The 23,454-nt window shown below is 41.5% G+C and overlaps 2 protein-coding genes across 5 annotated transcripts in view; one reads left to right on the forward strand and one right to left on the reverse strand.

Annotated features, from left to right (window-relative positions):
- The first annotated feature begins 8,524 nt into the window (after positions 1 to 8,524).
- blcap (bladder cancer associated protein) lies at positions 8,525 to 12,632 on the forward strand. 2 transcript variants are annotated; one of them, XM_034083573.1, is made up of 2 exons: positions 8,525 to 8,629; positions 10,756 to 12,632. In XM_034083573.1, exon 2 carries the CDS (start codon positions 10,925 to 10,927, stop codon positions 11,186 to 11,188), a length of 264 nt encoding a protein of 87 aa, XP_033939464.1. In that variant the 5' UTR covers positions 8,525 to 8,629; positions 10,756 to 10,924; the 3' UTR covers positions 11,189 to 12,632. The 2 variants fall into 2 exon arrangements, with proteins under 2 accessions (XP_033939464.1, XP_033939465.1); XM_034083574.2 differs by lacking the exon at positions 8,525 to 8,629 and adding an exon at positions 8,687 to 9,353.
- A 2,957-nt stretch (positions 12,633 to 15,589) lies between these two features.
- ripor3 (RIPOR family member 3) overlaps positions 15,590 to 23,454 on the reverse strand; it is a 122,718-nt gene continuing 114,853 nt past the window's right edge. For 2 of the 3 annotated variants that reach the window (XM_034083972.2, XM_034083970.2), the window contains 4 exons: positions 22,177 to 22,379; positions 16,587 to 16,670; positions 16,409 to 16,499; positions 15,590 to 16,324 (listed from right to left, as the gene is read on the reverse strand). In XM_034083972.2, coding sequence (XP_033939863.1) covers positions 16,224 to 16,324; positions 16,409 to 16,499; positions 16,587 to 16,670; positions 22,177 to 22,379 — 479 coding nt within the window. In that variant the 3' untranslated portion in view covers positions 15,590 to 16,223. The other variant, XM_071203214.1, reaches the window with a different exon arrangement.

Consider the following 23,454-nt stretch of genomic DNA (forward strand, 5'->3'; position numbering starts at 1 on the left):
CCCACATACCCTAGAATCGGCCCTGCTCAGCCACCATTGATTTTCATATCAAATTAGCGTGTTAATAAAATAAGCTATCATGGCTTATACTTGCATATCTAAACAGAATCATGAAAGCCTGTTGGTAGAGTCAGGCACACAAGTTCGTTTGAGTGTGTGCGCCGGTGTCTGAACTAGGGTTGCCAACCGTCCCGTATTAGCCGGGACGCCCCGTATTTGAGCAAAAAGGGCCGTGTCCCGTACGGGACTTTGTTTGTCCCGGACTCCCGTGTAAAGGGAAAAATAAAAAATATTTTTCTGTTTGCAGCCAGTGTGTCTGGCTGCGTGCCTGTGTGTTTGTGTGCTGAATGCGAAGGGCGCTAGGACCGCTCAGTTGACAGGGCAGGCACAATGCTCGCACGTGTGTGTGTGAGATTTTCTCCGGTGGGCCGCGGGCACGGCATCATTGTTTGTGTGGCATGTCAGCCTGTTCAGTCGTGTGGGAAAATGAGCGCTGCCGGTGGAGGAGGTGATAATGAAAGAGCAGAAGAGAGAGAGGATGTGGTTCTGGGCCCTGGCCCTTCTAAAAAGAAAAGACTTGTGTCTTACAACAAACAGTGGGAAGAAAAATACAGTTGGGTAAAGCCCGTGAGTGGAGATCTGTCTCGTGTCTTCTGCACCTTGTCTCCAGTAGCGTAGGCAGAAATGTACTTTAGGCTGGGCCTGTAAAAAATAGGGTGGACCAGATTTGTCTTCTGCGCATCAGAAGCTAACAACAATCCCCACCGGTACCGGTGGCAGATTACTTTTAGAATACTTTCTTTTTCCACAATAGATGGGTATGTTTTGGTGAACAGGAGACACATATTTTACTGTTTTAATGGCTTATCAAGAGCACAAACACACCCGGACTGCATTCTTTGTACCGTCTTAAAACCTTTCCTTAGAATATGTTATGAATTGTAAGGTGTCCTTGGGTGCTTTGAAAGGCGCCCCTAAATAGAATGAATTATCATTATTATTTATTATTATTATCTGAAACGATGTAATAACTTTTAAAACTGTTTCCAGTCACTTGCCCCATGCATTCAGCAGCAGCAGGCCATTCACTTTGATTTGATCCCGTTATAAATTACATTACATTGCATTTAGCCAAAGCGACTTACAATAAGTGCGTTTGACCAACAAAATACAAACTTGAAGAAAACAGAATCATATAAGTACATCAGGTTTCATAGAGCAAAAACATTTCAAGTGCTACTCAACTGGCTTTAGGTAAGCCAGTCCTTTATTAGTATATAAGTGCTTTGTTAATAGTTCTATTGCTCTAAGTGGAGTCGAAAGAGATGAGTTTTCAGTCTGCGCCGGAAGGTGTGTAAGCTTTCTGCTGTCCTGATGTCAATGGGGAGCTCATTCCACCATTTTGGAGCCAGGATAGCAAACCCACGTGTTTTTGCTGATGGGAACTTGGGTCCCCTTTGCAGCGAGCCGTTTGGTTGATGCAGAGCGTAGAGCACGTGCTGGGGTGTACGGTTTAACCATGTCCTGGATGTAGGAAGGGCCAGATCCATTCGCAGCATGGTACGCAAGTACCATTGTCTTGAAGTGGATTCTAGCATTTACCGAAAGCCAGTGAAGGCAGCGGAGGAGTGGTGTGGTGTGGGAGAATTTAGGAAGGTTGAAGACCAGACGAGCCGCTGCATTCTGGATGAGCTGCAGAGGTCGGATGGCACATGCAGGTAGACCAGCCAGGAGGGAGTTGCAGTACTCTAGGCGTGAGATGACGAGAGCCTGGACCAGAACCTGCGTCGCTTTCTGGGTCAGCTGGGGACGTATCTTTCTGATGTTTTAAAGCGTGTATCTGCAGCAGCGGTTTGTAGTAGCTATGTTTGCAGTGAAGGACAGTTTGTTATAATTTCGACAATAAAGAAATGCTACATGAACGTTATCTTGCACATTTTATCTAACCATCTCCGTTTCTAACTTTCATTATATTTGAAAAGAGATCTCTCTCTCTAATCTGCGTGCGGGGGCGGGGCCTCACAGACACGCTGCATGCATCTTGCTCACAGACATGCTGCAGCGCTGTGCAGTGTGCACACAGTTCTGCCGGTAATGAATATTACATTTTGTGAGTAAACTTTTCCACCAATAATTCCAATAAGTATTCCAAAATGTATTCACTTCAGGTTTACGAAAGTAACTGTAATCAGATTACTCGTTTTTCAAATGTAACGCCAGCTGAATACATTTGATTTTTGTATTCTGATTACGTAACGCCGTTACATGTATTCCGTTAAAACCCAACCCTGTGTATATCTCTCCGGACTGTCCACCAGCAGATGAAAAACACCCACCTCTCCGCCTCTTCCAAGGGACGAGGGAACCGTGCGGCAGAGTTTCCGTTAACATTTCTTCTGACAGCCCAGCAGCAGGAGAGGTGGGGAGAGGGAGACGTGGCTATTTCATCGTTATCAGAAAATGATCGTATAGATCGCTGCTAGATGAGGGCAGTGGGGGCTCTTCTTGGAGTCTGGCTTTTAAAAAAAAACAGTTCACTAAGTTCATTAGTGAACTTTGAGCCATCATTTATTTTGCAGGCAGCTCTCTGCCTCTCTCACGTTATTATGGCGCGCGCCGGAACCAACAATCAGTTTTTTACCGTAAATGAGTTCGGTTCAGAGGACAAAGCACATACAAGACTAATTAAACTCGATATTTGTTCACTTGAATTTCACTTTGAATTCTTGGATATTCTCAATGGGTGAATCATTTTTTTTATAATAATAATAATAAATGACACTGAAGCTTTCTCAGGGTGGGCCAATGAGTAAACTGGGTTCAACTGCAGAACAAGACAAAGTTGCTGCATGTGAGGTAACATCAGTGTATCACACAGTTAAGCATGGTTTGAGTTATAACAGCATGGACTGCAGTAATAAGCTGGCAAGTGCCATGTTTAGTGATTCGAACACTGCAAAGAAAATGCAATGTGGAAGAACAAAGGCTGAGATGATAACAGCCAATGTGCTTGGCCCCAAAACTGTTCGGGATATTCTAAAAGAGCTGTGTCCTCCTCCCACCGAGGTCGCAGCAGGTGAGGAGGTGGATGCAGCCCGTGTGTGTGTGTGTGTGTGTGTGTGTGTGTGTGTGTGTGTGTGTGTGTGTGTGTGTGTGTGTGTGTGTGTGTGTGTGTGTGTGTGTGTGTGTGAGAGAGTCAGTCAGCTGATTGATGGGAAAATTGTTGGTTGAAGGATAACATTAAGTCTACTAATGATGTACCGTGCATGTTCACATCATGTATACTTTGCATTACTTAATACCATTTTTCAAATATTTTATTTTTTAACATTTTAGACAAAATAGCCAATTGTAGGCCTACATCGAGGTGCCCAGATGTCCCTAGTGCCCGCTTATCCGATTTGAACATGCTGATGAACAATGTGATGTAGTAGCCTATGCAGGTGTAAGACCATTGTGTTTGTATTGTGTTATAGGTATGCATAGTTTTCTATGCATTTTGAGGGTTTTGGGGGGTTTGACCTTCAAAAACATTTTCGAACCTTAGGGGCTGGCTCCCCCAAAATAATTAAATAACATAACCCTAAGTTCGGTCATCAGGGAGGGACTCGGAGTTGAGCCGCTCCTCCTTCGCGTCGAAAGAAGCCAGTTGAGGTGGTTCGGGCACCTAGTTAGGATGCCACCTGGGCGCCTCCCTAGGGAGGTGTTCCAGGCACGTCCAGCTGGGAAGAGACCAAGGGGTAGACCTAGGACCAGGTGGAGGGATTATATCTCTTCGCTGGCCTGGGAGCGCCTTGGGATCCCCCAGTCAGAGCTGGTTGATGTCGCCAGGGAAAAGAAAGTTTGGGGCTCTCTGCTGGAACTGCTACCCCCGCGACCCGACCACGGATAAGCGGGAGAAGATGGATGGATGGAACCCTAAAACCGAAATAAAGTAACTAAATCCGCCAGAAACCCGAAAATCTTCGCGCGCGGGGGACACATGCATGTGTCCCGTTTCTCCATTTCTGGAAGTTGGCAACCCTAGTCTGAACGCTCACTCACTGCTAGCTGTGAGGCTACTTAGCTTGCATTGTTATGGATCTAAAGGTAGCAAAAGCTAACTTTCATAGCACAGCTTTACTTCTCACTTAACACAAAAAAGAAACAGACCGTATAGTACAGCACAAACAACACAAATGATCAATACTTACATATATTTTCACTTGTAGTATTATAATCATTGAAATGCTGGTTCTTCTGGGGGTGTTCTATCCACTCTCAGCTACCGCACAGCAGCGTAGCTGCACTCAGAGCCATATAATAGAAGAGTTACGACATCTCCGTTCACTCCAATGGACCACTTTTTTACAGCAATGGCGGATCGTGGAGCCTCTCAATCGTTCCCCGGAAGTTAGCGCCAAGGCTGGCAGAGCTGTGGAGTTGCAGCATAATAGACCGTTCGTGACGGACTTTTAAAGGTAAGAAGAAGTTTAAAGTTTTATATTGCGGATATTATCAGTACATCTGATTCAAATGAACATGTGTATTAAAGGATGTCAGTGGATTATCCCTAAATTAGTAGATTTAGGGAACGTTTACAGATAACAAGTTAGCAACACACGTTGAACAGTCTTTTAATTGTAAATTCCGTTCTCTTAATGTCATTTCGTCCAACATGTTGAATTAGAGAAGAGGGGCTTCTAAACGGGATTGTATGCGGGGGTGGAGGGAGTTAAATATTAGATAAATATAACTTTGGTGCGTGTAAGAGTGAGTGTTTTTAGCAGAGCCATATTGTGTCCTTGTGATTCTGTTGATTATTACCTGTCTGTATAATGTTGCAGCTCAGCTGATTTTGGATTGATGGCAAAGGGAGAGGGACTTAAGTGAGAGTGAAAACACACGGTAAGTTTAATACTACTGTTTTATATAAGTAAACACCTTATCTCCCCAAGGCATTTCCCATCCAATAGGTGTGCTATATAGGTGTGTATAACCCTTTATCCTGTCTGTTCCTCCCTCTTTCAGCACAAGAACCAGAGGGGGATTCAATGGAGCCTGAATACCTGCACTGAGACCCTCACCCTGCACCCTGAGTCTCAACTCTCAGTGTTTTTCAAGCCTTTCCCTGTTTTTTTGTATTAAACAAAACATTAAGCTTTCCCAATGGTGTGGTTTTCGTTTTGTGAAAAAGTGCAAATGCAGTGTTTGTATATAATTACATCACATATTTTGTTGCTGTTGGTCGTGAAATTGCTCCTGCTGACTTGAGCCAGCCATTTTTTCCTCCGCTCTGTGTCAGTGGGGAAGCCGTACATTCGTACTCCTTTCTCTGAGCGATTGGAGCATCCCCAGGCAGCACAGCAAACCATGGTGGCGACTAGGAGGCAGCACAGCAAACCAGGACAACACGGAGGAAAAGGCACCGACAAACTGCATGATATGCTATTCAATGTTTATTGAATTCCATGTATTTGCAATGGATGTTCCTAAAACAGCACATTTAACATCATCATCATCATCATATGCTGCTGCTGCTGCTGCTGCTGCTAGTCCTGCTGCTAGTTTGTTGATAGTCACCTGTCGGTCTCCTGTCCTTTCTGAAAGCCATAAAGATGACATTAGTCATTTAGATAACTTGTGTCCTCAATGACCAGGGGATTACTGAAACTACCATGAATTTAAGAAAATGGTAGACATGAATCCAATCTGAATTTTAAAGCATTACTTTAGATCCCCTCCCTCTAAATGTATCAATAAACATTAGAAAGTGATGCTCCTGACTACCATACAAGTTTAAGAAGATAATATTGGTTTGAAAGAATTCAAAGCTATAAATAAACAGCAACAGGCTCTTTAACCAAGGCACTGTTAGCCTAACATGTAAACTAGTTGTTCACACTAATCCTAATATTATCACTTAATATTAGCAAATTCGATTTTATTTTTTAAAACATATTGATGTAAATACATACACATATCGATTTGTTGTATAAATATTGCAAATCAAAACCTTTATTCACTAATAACCTTCATCTGTCACTCAATCACTCGCAATTTGAATAAGTCACATATGTGAAACATATTCTCATTCTGCTGTTAAGTGGTACCCACTGACTGTTTCGGAGACATCATGTTTGAGAAAAATCTCTGGAATCCATCGATCTGATTGATTAGCGGAGCAAATGATCAAAATACTACGGAGGGAAGATATTTTCGTTTGGATTACTGGTCTGGGGGAAGCTCGCGAGTGTGTGTGTTTGTGTGTATTGTGTTTGTTTCCCGGGGAAAACACTCACGAGAAACACAGGCTGTTGTTATGCCTGCTGTGACGTCAAGTTACTCCGTTCTCCGCTTGTAATTATGCCGTTACAAGCTTCAACGTTGTATTTATCATCGGAATTTGCCGAAACAATTTTAATATTCTGAAAGCCAAGACTTGGTTTATTTGAAACCAGATGAAAACAAACTGTAACGGACCCTGCCGTGTTATCTATGATTACTATACGCCTTACATTCATAATGTCAGCCGGAGGGAGGAGGAGTGAGTGGCGAGTGAGAGCTGTCATCTTCCCTTTACAAGCTTCAAAAATGTATTTATCGTGTGATTTTGGAAATAAAAGTTTCATATTCTGAAAGCCAAGACTTTGTTTATTTAAATGTTTTTTAAAAACATCCGAAATAAAAAACTTTTCTTTTTTAATTACATTTTTTTTTAAACTTTTTTATTGGCTCATGATAGGCCCCTGATCTCCGTAGGCCCCTGGGCTTCAGCCCAGGTCAGCCCGTGCATTAAGGCGGCCCTGGGTCTGCTTGCGCACGGAGCAGGAGTTTTATCAGGGAAAATATATTTCTCTGTGCTCAAAAATGTTCAAGTGCGCGCTCAATAGCATTTTCTATGCTCAACATGTTTCATTGCGTGCTCAGGATAGAGGCACAAATATAATGCCATAGATGAGGGCACGAGATAAGTTTGTGCACAGATGGAAGGCTGACAGGCAGTTAGGCCATCCAGTTATTTTAGCCGGGCCGGCTAAAATGATTGGTCGTGCTTTTTACAGTAGCCTATACTACGGCTTCCACAGATTACATTTTTTTATGGATTTTTTGTCAAAGCACTTACATATGTATTGCTATCACGTTAAGAGCGCATTCCATGGAATATAACAAAAAGTGTATCTTGAGTCGGTTTCTCAAACTTACCACCCCACCTTTAAGGCACTCAAAATCAATCGCTTTTTAAAAAAACCCTACATTTCTTTATCCATATCACCTTTTTTCATGTAATGTGGTTTGTTTCTCCAAATGAAGTTTAGATTAATTTGGTTAATGGATTTAATCAGTTTGTTTGGAATGGAATTAGAGTAGGCTGGGTAAATGCATCTTGACAAGGATTCCATCATTGACAAATATATCCGGCCAAGTATTGAAAGGTTTCTTTGGAGCCATGAATTTAACTTAGCCTTGCATTCCTTTAATTTGTTTTCAATGTTCAAAGACTTTTTTGTTTTTAGTAAGGTAAATTCCCAGGTATTTTATTTCTGATTTGATTGGAATATTACAAATGTCTTTATGTGGAGTATCATGTATGGCAAAAGTTCACATTTTTTTATATTCAAAGTCAAGCCTGACACTTTGGAGAATCTTTCAATTTTAGTAATAGCTTTTGTAATCTGATTTTTATCCTTTAGGAATATTGTTGTGTCATCTGCAAGCTGGCTAATGAGAATACTTGTACCAAATACATTTAGGTTTTTGATGTCATCACAATTTTCAATGTAAATCGCTAACATTTCTGTAAATATGATAAATAAGTACGGAGAAATAGGACAACCCTGAGAAATCCCCACATTAACCTTATATATATATATATACATATAACATATATATATTTAGCTATACTATTTAAAAATGTCTGACAGTTCTCACTAGAACATGTGGAGGTATAAAGCTGACTGTAGAATTTAAGGATTTCTGAGGAAATCCTTTTTTCGTCTGTTGTTTCTACATTATAAACCATTAAAGATTTGATACTATTTCTAACCTGCCTTCTTTTTTCAAGACCACAGAAGTGTGCCGAGTTATTCTCCCCTTCCTCTATCCATTTAGCTCTGGATCTAATAAAGGCCCCTTGTGCTCTTTGAGTATACATGTAATCTAATGTAGGTTGAAGGCTAAGTATTTTCTGTGTGTCTTCTGCAGAAGGGTCAGGTTTATTGCAGTACATATTTAGTTGTTTATTTATGTCTAGTCCCTTACTTTGGAGTTCTTTTGTATACTGTTTCCTAAATGAAATTGAGAATTGGTATACTTATATTTAAGGAACTCCCATTTTTTGATGGGCTTTGTTAGCTCTTCAGAGTTTAAAATGTCAATAATCAGAGATTTAATCTTTTGGCAGTAATCTTTATTTTTAAGCAGACTGGAGTTAAACTTCCAATATTTATTTGAGCGTGGTCCTTTATTTGCATAGCTAAGCTTAAGTTAAATGTATTCAGGCAGACCACAGTCCTCCAAAAAGCTTTCCTTCAGGGGTCCTTCCAGTTAGCGCTTGCTTATTAGCCACATTGCAACACTAGCCGCTCCGTACGCAGTCAGTTGGTGTTTATGGTAGCTCTCTGCTGAGAATGAACCCACAATATGTCAGGTTTGTTCTATTTATTTTACAAATACATTCAAACACAGACCCCAACATATACGTCAACGTGTCTTACTTTGATGGCTGTAGCTGCATTCGTCGGATGTTACGTTACAATACATAGGCACATTTTTTTGTTTTTTAAGCTAACCCAGCTAGCTAGCCTCCGATAACGCAACGTGTCAACTCCTTACAAACCTGGTGGTTTATAGTTACAGGGCTTATAACTAAGAAAACCGGATGCAATCTTTCATTGAAATGAGGACTTGTATCTGTCACAACCCCAGTCTTAAAACGGTCTACTTTTAGAACTAGCGAAAGCTGCTCGCTAACGTTACCGCCCACTGCGATGGCTATTTGTGGAAAGCGATTGTAGACGAGTCAGATTTGTGTATTTCTTATGTTAAAATTAGTATATAATGAATGCGGCTTGTCATACATGCACTATGCCGAAATAATAATTGTCTCAATCAGGATCCATAATTCGTTCATTGAAGCCCCATGGTGCATTTCGTTTCGCCTCATTATTTAAAGTGGTAGATCTGGCAAAACATCGGGGAATTGGGCTAGTGTTAGCTAACTTAGTCGGACTTGGTCCTTCCCTGTCAAATAGCATTAACATTGTTCAATAAAGTAAGATATCGAAGTAAACAATTAAACCTTGTATTGCAATTTAACTAACCTGGCGGAAGCTGTTAGAGTGGGTTTTGACAGGTCACAACTTCCTGTAAGCGTAAGTTATCCAACTAAATGTTTGCCAACTGAACATAAATACCTACTTAATCCTAACAAGTTGGTTTTAGTAACATGATTAGCTTATGTAAACATATGTCCGTCGGTGAATGCTAGCAGCTGTAACTGACAGCAACTGAGCTTTTGTCCTTCATCCAGCCGCAGCCCGTTTTCTTTCCCAAACCAGCTGCTTTGACGTAACTCTGTGTTGATTTGCACTCTGTCTAAAGTTCAAGTCAAGTGTATCATTTGATTTAGTCAATCATATCAATGTTGTCGGACGCTTAACATACCCGTCCCATGTTCATATAATAGCAAAGTGTTGCATAGTGCGTATCTAGTTGAGGTTAGCTGAGATGCTAAGCTACGAGTATCAGGCCCTTACAACGAAGCATGGGTGGAGGAAGTATTCCTATTTACTTAGGATGAATAACGCCACAGTCATAATACTCCTGTATGGAAAATGTTACTTATTTAAAAGTATAATCAAGAAAAGTAACCCATGTAAAGAGTTGTTTTACTTTTCAAATAATTTTAAAGGGCACTGATTATATGACCTGAGGTATTGTGTGCTACCAAACAAAACAGCTGAAGTTTCCACATCATCTTTGACCTACTGCCTGTGAGGCAAACTCTATCCTTTAACTTAAATGTAAAATACTTCTTCCAGTTCATCATTTTGACCCGATCAAGATTATGTAGACTTTATTTATATGCAAGACTGTTGCAAACCTTGAGTCAAGTGTAGCTATCTAAGGAGTGGCTCATAGGAGTTTGAGGTTCACTGTCGAAGGGACACTTATGCTTTAAAGAATTGTGTAAAAAGCATCTTCATTGTTAGGTTGTTTTATTTACTATGAGGTGTAGAAAGTGTGGAAATGTATCCTACAATAATGCAAGTAAACCATTCAAATAAAAGCCAGATGACAATTAACCAAAGCCCTAAAAGACATCAGAGAATATTTATATATTTTTGTCCTTATTGACAATCAACTTATTGTTTCAGCTATGGAATCCAAAACTAAAATGTATGAGCCGTTGCTCCCTTGCATTTGAACATGTTATAATTTTCTTGTAGCAGTACTACCATCAAAGAAATCATGGTTGATATAAAGTTGGAATGGTTAGTTTACAACTTTGTTGAAAGTTCTTTGTTATGAGGACTTGCTTCTTTTCTTTGTCATATGTAAAAGTAATTTGAATATTATATGACGGCATACATTTGTCGTTTAAGAAATTGTGATGGATGTTCTCACTATGTTCTGGCACTTACAAGGGCAAACACTTGGTGAATAAGTGAAAAGACGGATGATTTGATGAAATTATTGTTAGTTTTAGCACTAATTAGCCAGACTTTCCAGATGTTTGGTACTTACAATCCTCACACTCCTTTCTGTCTTCAGGGATGACCTGACGACATCTGGCTCCCTCCATCATCCAAGCTCTGTTGGGTAGGACAACTCCCCCACATCTTCCCAGAGAGTGCTACATCCTCATTTTCCAAAGACCTCCAACACCCGGTCCCAGCCCCACAGAGACCCTCTGCCAACCCGCTTCACAAAAAAATTGACAATGTATTGCTTACAGTGGCTACTTCCTGTGCTGCTCATCCCCAAGCCGCTGAACCCAGCGCTGTGGTTCAACCACTCCATGTTCATGGGCTTCTACCTGCTCAGCTTTCTGCTGGAGAGGAAGCCCTGCACCATCTGTGCCTTGGTCTTCCTCGCGGCCCTCTTCCTCATCTGCTACAGTTGCTGGGGCAACTGCTTCCTGTACCACTGCCAGGACACGGCACTGCCGGACAGCGCCCATGACCCAGCGATTGTCGGGACTTAGGAGCGGAGAGAGATATCGGAAAGGGGAATGGGGGGTGCAAAGGGTGATGAGGCATTGCTTGGGAAAGATTTTGCCATGCTGTAAATGGGGACAGGCTACACTTCCAGGGGTTTGAGAGCAGTGTAGAAGAGATGTTAGAGGACTGCGGGATGGGAATACTGCAAATACAGACGGCACTCGGACATTGAGGAAGAAAAGAGCCAGTTTAGGTGAATTACGAGGGGCTCAACAGACTTGAACTTGAGGAGGGATGCCAGAGGGGACAATATGGAAACTTTTATGTAACAGGAAAGGAAGTCGTGGCGTCCAAACTTGGAATGCTAAGCAAAGAACATGACTGAACTTGAGGAAAGAAGCGTTTCACTTTCATTCAGCATTTGAACGAAAATTAGACAATAAATCCACCACATGTTAACTTAAAGTCACCGCTGTGTTTCAGTATCCCGGTTCCTTGCTTCTGATATTCTTGTTTACTTCCATCATTGCTCACAGGAGAAGTTGTTTACTTCATTCTGACGCGTCAGCGTTTTAAAATGTCAATAAACTGCCAACATTCACTTACTCCTACTGAAAGGGTGTTTTCACTGGCAGCCATGCTGGCTTTACAGTAACCATACTTTGGACACCAGGTAGTGTTAAAGAATGGTTGACATGTTGGCCCCAGGCTTTACAGGAACAGGACAAACATGCTTCTCACAGTCAAACCTGACGCCATTTTTGCTCTGCACACTTTCCTGAACAAGGTGTGCACACGGACACTGGACAATCAATAACTGCTGTGAATAATTCCTCCTTTGCCGCATCGCCACGCAAACACACCTCAGGTGTACGGCTGCTGAGGTACTATGTTCTACAGCTGCCCCTCTTCATCCTCCTCCCGCCTCAGATCGAACGTGCCAGACCTCTACTTTTATTTTTATTGTGCATGGGTTGCTGTTTTTTTGTTTTGTTCAAGAAATAAGTTCACACATTTTAATCAATTCAGACAAAATGCTGAACTTTTCCAAAGGGTAGAATAATCTGGATGTGTGGAGAATGTGTGTATGAAATAAAATGTGTCTTTTTTGTAATCATGATGAGCGTTATAAAGGGGCGATACACAAGGTGACAGTAATGGGTGGTCAGTGTTTCAGTGTCAAAAAGCAATACAGAGTGCTGGGAAATGAAAATTCTCACTGACAGGTTTATTGGTAATTAATAATAATAATAATTCCTTACATTTATTATAGCGCTTTTCCAGATGCTCAAAGCGCTTTACAAATACATGTGTAATTGCTCTCAGTAAGAAGGTTCCCTTGTGTATCACTGCTGTAAGTGTTATGTTTAGCTGTTCATACTGTGTTCCTATTGTGTGTGGCCTCCTGTCACAGTCCTCAACATGCTCACTGCTACATTATTGCTTTGGTTTTAATTTAAATAAAGTTTTTCCTCTCAACAAGTTAAACTGTGTTGGACTCATTCAAGCATAAAACATATATATTTGTGTATGCTCAATTCTCCTACAGAAAATATTATTTATGGAAATGATGCACCATGTTTTCCGGAGTCCGAAACAAATATTAAATATTCTATTTGAGAGAAGGCTTTAATAGGTATTAAGTAAAATAATAATTTCATAATAGTCTTTAATATTTTCAGTTTCACTTCCGTCATTATACATCTGTATATTTCGGATCAAACTAATGTAAAGCTGTAAATAGCTGGTTGTGAGTTTTAAATGATGCAAGTGAAGTGCAAGCGGAGCTCACGACCTGCTCCCATTTCCTCTCTGCGTTTAACGCCATCATTCATATTTGTATCCTCCTGTGAACCAGCTGAGAACGTCTCCTGTGTTTCTAAAACAAGAGAGTGATTTATTGAAAGTACAGCTCTGAACTTCACCCTTGCATCCTCAGAAGAACTCCTCGCTAAAGTAAACCTTGAGCATCGTTATTTTTCTGTTTTTTTTTTTATTTGAGTTTTAAAGCCTAAAACTTATAATCTAATCACACTATATACAGTTATAAACCTAAAAGGGAATTAATTCAATTATAATTAATTATGACTGTGCCTTGGACATGCTATTATAATCACAGAAAATGCATGTTCATGTTGCATGCAATGGAAAAGTCCCAGATACAACACTGCAGTTATTTAGTGGGAATGCTGTTCTTCTACGGACGTATTATTAGTGCGAATGCTGTTTACAGCATTCCACTATAGTACTTCAAATCTTTATTAGTGCGAATGCTGTTTACAGCATTCCACTATAGTGCTTCAAATCTTTATTCTTCCCCTTAAACTTATTTCAGCCAATACTTTGGCTCTTCATAACTTCAGCTTATTTTCAGCTACAGAAACCATTCAAATATTAAACTATTCAGCCTGTGTAATGGAACACGATGATGTCATCACTCCAACTGACATGCAGCAGACTTTAACAGTCCAGCCGTGAAGACATCTTCGGGACAGTTTTGAGATTTCTTCAAATGCCGTTGCCATGGCAACACAATGCTCGCCTTGAAACACGGTTTTCTCATAGCTTCAGTGAAAATACTCCAAACAGCCCAGAACTTCACAGGTTTGGTAACGATGCAGCCATCAACGCATCTAAGGGTATTATCAAATGCCGTTGCTATGGCGACAGATCATTCGCCATCAAGTTAGTTCAGAAGTTTGCAGTTCAAATATTCTGCTGCTTTTCCAAGCCTTTTTACTTTCTTTTCTTCTCTCATCACACATTCAAGCCCCCAGTGTTCATGTATCATTTCAATCTAAATTCTTCACTTTCTTCTCACACATTACATTTCAGCATAGCAGTTTAGCGTCAGATTTTCAGCATAAAGCATTCCCACTAGCAATTTCTTCAGGAATTGCATTCTCTAGTTTACTATATTATTAAATGTATCTGGGCTGCTGTATTTCTCAATGTGGCTGTTTTTCTGCCAGAAATGTCCTTAAATTGTGACTTCACTGTGTGAAAAATGTCTTCTAGAAAATAAATACAGATGTATAATTGATTAAGCTTTACAGATTAGAAATAAAAGTAATGTGTACCCAAACATTGCTTTAAAATGCTTTCCCCATCTAATTGTCTATCTTTTTTTTACTGTTATTTTCTTTTCAAATCTCAGACCATCTGGCCCTGCAGGAGGGAGATAAAACAAAGCTCTGGTACTTGTTTGTTTTTGGAACACTTTCAAGGTTTTTGTTTTTAAAAAGCTTACTGCATTTAATTATCTACAAGAAAAAAAGACATTCATGCTGTTACACATTATGGCTTCCCTTGTGAATTGGGGTTATGAAAGTAACATTTTCCAACACGAGAGCTTTGCTATTCTGATGATTTTGATCCAGTTTTATGTCCAAGAATACTCTTAAGAGATATGATGAGATTTGAACATACCGAGTTTTCTTTTTAAAACCTTTATAGACCAAAAGCCTCCCTAAATATGCAAAGTTGACCTGTATTGAGCTATCAAGACTGAAGAAAAACCTAATTTGACACCTTAAGTTCCTCTGCCTTGCAATAAAAAAGCTCTCTAACTCCTTCTTCTTCCCAGGCCATTTTATTGACCTCACAAACATTCCTTAAATGTCCCAGTCAGAGAGGTCCCAGGTCAGCTTAGCCAGATCTACTCTGTGGGCAGTGAAAGCATCCTTACTAAAGTGCAGTTTGATCAAACGGCCAGCAGAGGGCAGCACCTGCTCTGTTTCAATGGAGATACCTTTTTCTATGGGCCATATGCTATGCTATACTTAGAATATTTTCACCGCTTTAACTTGCTGAAAGACAGCCCTTTTAGACGCCTAACTGGAGAATTTAAATCCATTCCTGTACTGTTCAAAGCCAACACACTGCATTAACACAATCATTTTAACTTGCAGAAAAAGGAGGTTGCTTGTTAACCGCGTCCCTGTTTGGTTATTGTGTTTAAAGGGTCCCTATTATACTTTTTAGGGTTTTCCCTTCCCTGTAGGGTTATATAGGTTTTTGTGAATGTAAATGGTCTGCAAAGGCTACAATTCCAAAGTTCCCTCCACCTTTTCTTAAAGCGTTTCTATTCTTTATGCAGCACTAATAATCATACATTTACGATGTATTGTGATGAGTGCAATGCATCAGGATCGTTCCCCCCTTCAATCATCATGGATACAAATCAATGCACACATCTATCTCATGACGATACACTTTCATCAGCCCACAACATCCAGCGCTGCACTCATCATCTGCAAAACACAAACTTACTGACAAATGTTGCCTGTAAAGAATGGATTTAGGATTTAGGTGAGTAAAACCTCTTACGTCCTGTTTGGCTACCTGCCGGAGTTGTCGATAATCTTTTGGCGTCCCTAAATGTCACAGCTCCTGTTTGTTGAAATATTTAAGCAGCCATGCTAGATGATGAAAATAAGAAGAAAAACCCTCCAACAAGTTTTTTTTCTAGAATCCTTCTGCATGAGGTTTATTTCCTCTTTTAAAACCTGACTGTCAGACAGGAAGGATTCAGGCAGATTTATTTAGTCTCTCAGGGTTTAATGTTCACAGGATATTTGAATGTTAGGGTTATGCTATTTAATCACACATTATACATTATGTGAAATAATAATACATTTATCCTTAATTAAAAAAAGAAAAGAAAACAGCCATATAAACCTTTTTAAAACCATATAAAGCAGGACAAATGTTACAGCTGCATGAGGCGTCTTAGCAGGTTAAATAGTGGCACTGCAATAGACAACATAACTTCTTATTCTTTGTACAAAACTCTTCATATTTCACCAATATAAATGCACGTTCAGTAAACTCTCTCGCCAGCGATTCAAAGTCACCATCTTTAGATCTTCCTCTGAACTCGTCCCTTTTGGTATTTGTCATGAAGGTAGCACAGATTTCGTCAACAAACAAAATAAAGTACCATTCCTCATCCTGGCATCCCCCTCGGGCACACATTTTCTTTACATTTAGTCTTTCCCCCTTGTCTTCAGGATCACAGAGACACTTCATGTTGGATCCCATCAGAAAAAAGACCTTCTTAAAGTCTGCTCTTTGTTCCTATAGAAAGGTGATCTCAGTCTCTAGGTTCTGGTACGCCTCCTCCTGCATCTCAGTGTACAGCTGGTCCATCCTCTGGAAGGCCAGGTAGCCCTTTTTACCTGCAGATGCACAAAATGAACGTTTTATACAAATATGATGACAAAGTGAATAAACTACTCCATACAAAATAATGATGTTTGTACCGAAAGAGAGGACTGTTTCTTTGGCAGCGCTGCGCAGATCTTCATCTGTTGATTTCCATAAATCTGCTATGTAGTCCACACTCTCTGTCGCCTGGCAAACACGCAAACACACACACTTTATATTCTCTAGTTTAACAAAGAGTGTTTGCTGAGAGTTTATGTATTTTGTGGTGCTCACCCTGAGGCATTTAAGTGCCAGACAGGAGCCTTGTTGGATCTGAACATCAGTGCTTTTCAAACTCTCTGTGTAGTAAACGACTGCCTGGAGGAAAAGAGTGACAGACACAGAAATTATTAGTTTTGTCATACATCAATATATTTATTTTAACAAAGTAAACCAAGAGATGGAAGCTATGTTGTTAAGAAATAAGAAGAACAACAATCTACAGCCATACTAGCTGCTTCGTTAAGAACTTAGACACAGCAGTGCTTTGAGCTAATATGCTAATGTTTAGCAGGGATGATGTTTACCATTACAGTCGAGTTAGTTCTAGTTTGTAACTGTGTGAGCTGTTAGTGAAAACAACAGTGAACAGAATCAAAGAAGTTAAACAATTTTGGGAAGCTATGATGGACTCTGTCGACCAATTTGGGGCAATTGTTACAAATACACAAATAAAGGCAGTGACCATAGAATTCACCAAAAATGAACTCCATACAGGCCAAGATGTGATGATTTGCTCCTGGAAGAGATTGGATTTTTCCCATGTGTTTGCATAGAATGGAAGTGAATGGTAATAATACAGGTCATCACCTGCGTCATGGCAACTTTGTGACTTTTCAGATAATTGGAAGGTGTCATTACATAGCCCTTACATTGCGCAATAAACATTTACTTCACAATGAAGTTAAAGATACAATCTTGCCTATCGCAACTTTATGTGGCATTGAAGGTCAACATTTTAATTTGTCCAAAACTTCGAAATGTCGCATCAGCCTCATCTATACTTGGGTAATGTTGGCTTACATTACATTGCATTTAGCTGACGCTTTTATCCAAAGCGACTTACAATAAGTGCGTTCGACCAACAAAATACAAACTTGAGACAACAATCATATAAGTACATCAGGTTTCATAGAGCAAAAACATTTCAAGTGCTACTCAACTGGCTTTAGGTAAGCCAGTCCTTTATTAGTATACAAGTGCTTTGTTAATAGTTCTATCGCTCGAAGTGGAGTCGAAAGAGATGAGTTTTCAGTCTGCGCCGGAAGGTGTGTAAGCTTTCTGCTGTCCTGATGTCAATGGGGAGCTCATTCCACCATTTTGGAGCCAGGATAGCAAACCCACGTGTTTCTGCTGATGGGAACTTGGGTCCCCTTCGCAGCGATCCGTTTTGTTGATGCAGAGCGGAGTGCACGTGCTGGGGTGTACTGTTTAACCATGTCCTGGATGTAGGAAGGGCCAGATCCATTCGCAGCATGGCACGCAAGTACCATTGTCTTGAAGTGGATTCTAGCAGTTACCGGAAGCCAGTGGAGGGAGCGGAGGAGCGGCGTGGTGTGGGAGAATTTAGGAAGGTTGAAGACCAGACGAGCCGCTGCATTCTGGATGAGCTGCAGAGGTCGGATGGCACATGCAGGTAGACCAGCCAGGAGGGAGTTGCAGTAGTCTAGGCGTGAGATGACGAGAGCCTGGACCAGAACCTGCGTCGCTTTCTGGGTCAGCTGGGGACGTATCTTCCTGATGTTGTAAAGCGTGTATCTGCAGCAGCGGGTTGTAGCAGCGATGTTTGCAGTGAAGGACAGGTTGTTATCTAGGGTCACACCCAGATTCCTTGCTGTCTGAGTCGGGGAAACAACAGAGGTGCCGATGTTAGGTCAAGAGTGGGACAATCTTTTCCCGGAAGGAAAAGCAGTTCAGTCTTGTCAAGGTTGAGCTTGAGGTGATGAGCAGACGTCCACTGAGAGATGTCAGCTAGACAAGCAGAGATGAGTGCGACGACCTGGGTCTCTGAGCGGGAAAAGGACAGAATTAATTGGGTGTCGTCAGCGTAGCAGTGGTATGAAAAACCATGCGGGCTAATGACAGATCCGAGCGAGTTTGTGTACAAGGAAAAGAGGAGGGGATCAAGAACAGAGCCCTGAGGGACCCCTGTAGTTAATTGACAAGGGTCGGACTCCGACCCTCTCCAAGTAACCCTGTAGGTGCGGTCTTTGAGGTATGAGGTGAGGAGGGAAAGTGCAGAGCCTGAAACTCCAAGTTCTTGAAGAGTGTGAAGGAGGATCTGATGGTTCTCCGTGTCGGATGCAGGTCCAAAAGGCAGAGGAGAGGGAGGCTGCTTTAGCCGTGTGCAGTTCCTCAGTGACAGCAAGGAGGGCAGTTTCTGTGGAGTGACCTGCCTTGAAACTAGACTGAGACTGGTGCGGATCCAGAAGGTTGTTCTGATGGAGATAACAGGAGAGTTGTTTAAAGACAGCGCGTTCTAGTGTTTTAGACAGGAACGGGAGTAGAGAGACAGGCCTGTAGTTTATAACATCAGACGGGTTGAGAGTGGGTTTCTTTAGGAGAGGGTTTACTCTTGCCTCCTTGAGACTGTTTGGAAAGTGACCAGAAGTTAGAGAAGTGTTGATGAAATGGGTGAGAAACGGTAGAATATCAGGAGCAATAGTCTGAAGGAGGTTTGAAGGGATAGGGTCCAGAGGACAGGTGGGAGGGCGGGCAGAGGTAATGAGGGTAAGAACCTCACTTGGAGAGAGAGGGGAAAAGGAGGTCAGTGTGTGGGTGAAGGGAGGGTCTGGTGACCCAGCGGTGAGTAAAGGTGAGTCAGAAAAAGAAGAGCGAATATCAACCTTTTTTTCAAAGCAGTTAACAAAGGCAAGGCAAATTTATTTATATAGCACTTTTCAACACAAGGCAATTCAAAGTGCTTTACAAAAAATGAAAGACATTAAGCATTAAAAAAGAAAAGCTAATAAAACATTAAAAGAAAAAATACATGGATAAAAGTTACAGTGCAGTTTAAGATATGAATAGTTCAATTAAAAGCAGCGACAAAAAGAAAAGTCTTCAGCCTGGATTTAAAAGTAGTAAGAGTTGCAGCGGACCTGCAGGTTTCTGGGAGTTTGTTCCAGATATTTGGAGCATAATAACTGAACGCTGCTTCTCCATGTTTAGTTCTTACTCTAGGGACAGAAAGCTGACCAGTCCCTGAAGACCTGAGAGATCTGGATGGTTCATAATTTAGCAGGAGGTCAGAAATGTATTTTGGGCATAAACCATTCAGTGCTTTATAAACCAGCAGCAATATTTTGAAATCTAATCTTTGACACACAGGAAGCCAGTGTAAAGACTTCAGAACAGGAGTGATGTGATCCACTTTCTTAGTGTTAGTGAGGACTCGAGCAGCGGCAGCTTTCTAATAGATTTTTTTAGTGAGACCTGTGAAGACACCATTGCAGTAGTCGAGTCTACTGAAGATAAAAGCATGGACAAGTTTTTCCAAATCCTGCTGTGACATTAGTCTTTTAATCCTAGATGATAGTAGGCTAACAAAGTCGCTTGACAGAAGGGAGGAGGGGAAAGGGGCTTTGGGGGGGTCCAAGAGGGTGGAGAAGATGGAAAATAGTTTTTTAGGATTGGAATAGGAAGATTGGATCTTATCTTGAAAGAAAGTGCTTTTTGCCTGAGAGATCGAAGCAGAGAAAGAGGAGAGGAGAGCCTGATAGGAGGTCGTCATGGTGTTTGGATTTCCACCGTTTCCGCTCTGCTGCCCGAAGGATGGTTCTATTAGCACGCAGTGCGTCATTTAGCCAGGGAGCAGGAGGGGACTGACGAGCCTGCCGAGATGTGAGAGGACAGAGAGAGTAGAGAGGAGAGTTTCCGCAGCAGAGTTTGGAGGTAGGAGTTGGAACGAGTCAGAGGAAGGGAGGGCTGAGAGCACCGATGAGGCAAAGGTAGAGGGGGAGAGGGAACGAAGGTTACGGCGGACAGGTGCAGGATGAGAAGAGATTAGTTTGTTATGTTTGAAAAGGGGTAGAGAGAATGAAATGAAGAAGTGATCGGAGGTGTGGAGCGGGTTTACAGAGAGGTTAGAAGTAGTACAGTTCCTTGAGAATATGAGATCAAGGACATTGCCAGCTTTATGAGTTGGTGGGGACGGAGACAGTGAGAAAGCAAAGGCGGTTAACAGAGATGTTAGTTCGTCTATCTTCCCTGTCTGGAGGTTGAAGTCTCCGATAAGTAAAGCGGGAGGGCCAGTTTCAGGGATGTGTGAGAGGAGATTATCTAATTCCTCCAAGAAGTCCCCCAAGGCGCTTGGTGGACGGTAGAGAACAACAATGGTCAGTTGTATAGGATGGGTCACAGTGACGGCATGGAATTCAAAGGTGGAAGGAGCGAAGTTAGGTAGCTTGAAGAGGGAAAAGCTCCATTTGGGAGAGAGCAGGAGACCAGTGCCACCTCCTCTGCCAGTGGGTCTGGGTGTATGGGAGAAGGAATATGCTGTGGAGAGAGCTGCTGGGGTGGATGTGTTGGATGGAGTAATCCAGGTCTCAGTGAGAGCAAGAAAATCCAGAGACTGGAGGGAAGCGTAGCCAGAGATGAAGTCAGCCTTAGGAACAGCTGACTGGCAGTTCCACATGACGCCTGAAACTAGATGTTGGATGTCAGTGGAGCATGTGGGATAGACGAGAGCAGGGGGGTTATATCGATTACGAGATACACGGGGCCAGTGATAATTGCGAGAAGACACATAAACAGGAATGGAGAAAATACACATGATTATAGCCTGAGGGGCTAAACAACCAAATAAAATAAAACACCAGCGATACTTAGCTCAATCAAAGTAGGATTTGCCTCCTCTTTGCCACCCTCGTGACTCCAGCAGGACTCCTTTGTCTTTGTCAGTCTTCGTCTGGCTGACGCTCCAGGAAAGTGCTACCTAAAATGGACACCTGATTGCTGAGTTCTCACAGCTGTGGGGCCACGTCCCTTTAATTAGTTAACTCTCTGCAGCTGGTGGCCCTCAAAAGGAAATCTAGACTGGCTCCCTCCTGAGTTGTTATTGTCTTTTCAGTGGCCCAATGGTTTTACGATTACATTAAACCCTAAGTTATAAAGTTATGAGTGTAACCCTTAATACAGTTACACCTACTCAATAAAGCTCTTAGTATTCTACAAATGTTTAAATCAAAGTTAACCCTAGCAGTCAGTTAGTTCAGTTTTAAGGTTTCAGTCAAATTACTTGTCCCAAGTTTCTGCCTGACAGATACTGTAGCGGTTTTGAGATTTAAAATCCCAATTTCAGTCAGATCAACTACAGAGCATTTATACAGAGTACACACACTGAAACAGAGAAGTCTAAAAACAGAATGTTACTCACACAATTCTAGAAGTCACCAGTTGTTATCCTGTCAAAATCGAGTTGCCCACTAAATGAAGTAGGTGAACGTTACATTGCTGCTTAACATGCAAATTAGCATTTAGCTTAAAGCAGCTAGTGTGATTGTGGACTCTTTGTCTTATTAATGCTAAAGCTGCATTCACCTGATACGCAACATGCTCTTCGCTTAATGAGAGGTTGGGCGCAGAGCATGGCAGTGGAAACAGTTTCTATTGTTCTCCTGCTAGCTTGTGCCACTACATACACCTGTTTTCTGGTTGGTTGGGTGTTGAAAAGGTCAGCGGTAATCAAAGTCAAGTTGAGATAATTTGAACTTTGAGTGCAGTGCTCTTTCTTTACTGAGTCACAACGGCGTCGGCGCAGAGCCTCTTTACCACGTTTCATGTGAATGCAGCTCAACACCCTGACAGGGACAGTTTGACGTACCTTGCTCCTGAAGGCCTTGCAGCCTGAAGCCCTGCAGAGACAGCTGGCTGCAGCTTTGCACACTTTGTGGTTGGAATCGAGCTGCAGCGCCGCCAGAGTCTGCAGCGTGCATCTCAGGGGGAGGAGCTCTGCAATGCCCCGACCCCTCATCTTATTTAAAGCCCGCCTCCTTTTGGGGCTCCTCAGGGTGGACAGGATGTACTCTGAAACACAGTAGTTACCATCATAAATTAATAATGAATTCTGTTGTTTTGGAGCTTTCAATCAAATCACACTATCTTTATCCACCACAGATTTTGCCCATCTTATTTTAATTGTGTATGGTGATTGCTTCAACGACTTTTCAGGTTGAGGATTCAACCATGTTTACTTTTGTTACAGTCCCTAATTATTTGGTACATCACATGTCATTCTCTTTACCGATTCATTTTGTGAGGTTAATAAAATGGCCTTGTCATAATAGGGTTAATTATAGGGTCCTTCAGATCACCTGTTGGTTCCTAATTAGGAATTGAGCTCTTGGCCAATCAGGGCGTGACAACACCCTTTCTTGCTGATTATTTTTTTTACTTACAATGCACATCTAATTTAAGCAGATAGCAGTCAGGCACAATGCTCTTTGCTGTCTTAACATTTGTGATGGATGATATAGAGCAGTGGTTCTCAACTGGTGGGTCGCAAACCAAAAGTGGGTCGAGTGAAAAATGAAAAGTCAAACTTATATTTAGAAAGCCCGATTTTCTAACGCTGCGCATGCAGTAGGCGTTGGACTGGAAATGCCGGAGAACATAAACTGTTTTGAAAACTTCTGTGACGTAGTGATCATCTTCTCAATAAATATCTTTGCTGATGTTTTTTCGAGTCTTCTGACCAATCAGCATGGTTTTGTTGCCGGAAGTCCCGACGGAGAATAACTTTGCGGTAGAACTACTCTTTATACAGCATGTCACATTTTTCACATGTGGTGAATTTGCAGGATTGGCTCAAAATGTGTCAAATGTGCCTTTTTATGTTATAGAGTTCAACTCTTATTCTAGAAACTTAATGACCATCATCAGATTAAACTTTCTTTAAAAGCATACTTTAGCTCTGTGAAGGGATTTAAGGATATATGCACTGAACTTCACTTTAATTACAATTGTATGCTGATTTTTTGTTGAATAGATTTGTGTGAAATTTCAAAATGTTGTGTCGCAATTTATTGACGAAGGAAAAATGTGGGTCCCGAGGCTTGACCAGTTGAGAACCACTGATATAGAGCATTCTGAAACAAGCTGC

This window comes from Pseudochaenichthys georgianus, chromosome 5 (assembly GCF_902827115.2).
Source record: "Pseudochaenichthys georgianus chromosome 5, fPseGeo1.2, whole genome shotgun sequence".
In the NCBI taxonomy this organism is placed as follows: domain Eukaryota; kingdom Metazoa; phylum Chordata; class Actinopteri; order Perciformes; family Channichthyidae; genus Pseudochaenichthys; species Pseudochaenichthys georgianus.

What these genes read in the sequence shown, in the direction of transcription:
- blcap (XM_034083573.1), top strand. Translation starts at nt 10,925, where the DNA reads ATGTATTGCTTACAGTGGCTACTTCCTGTGCTGCTCATCCCCAAGCCG.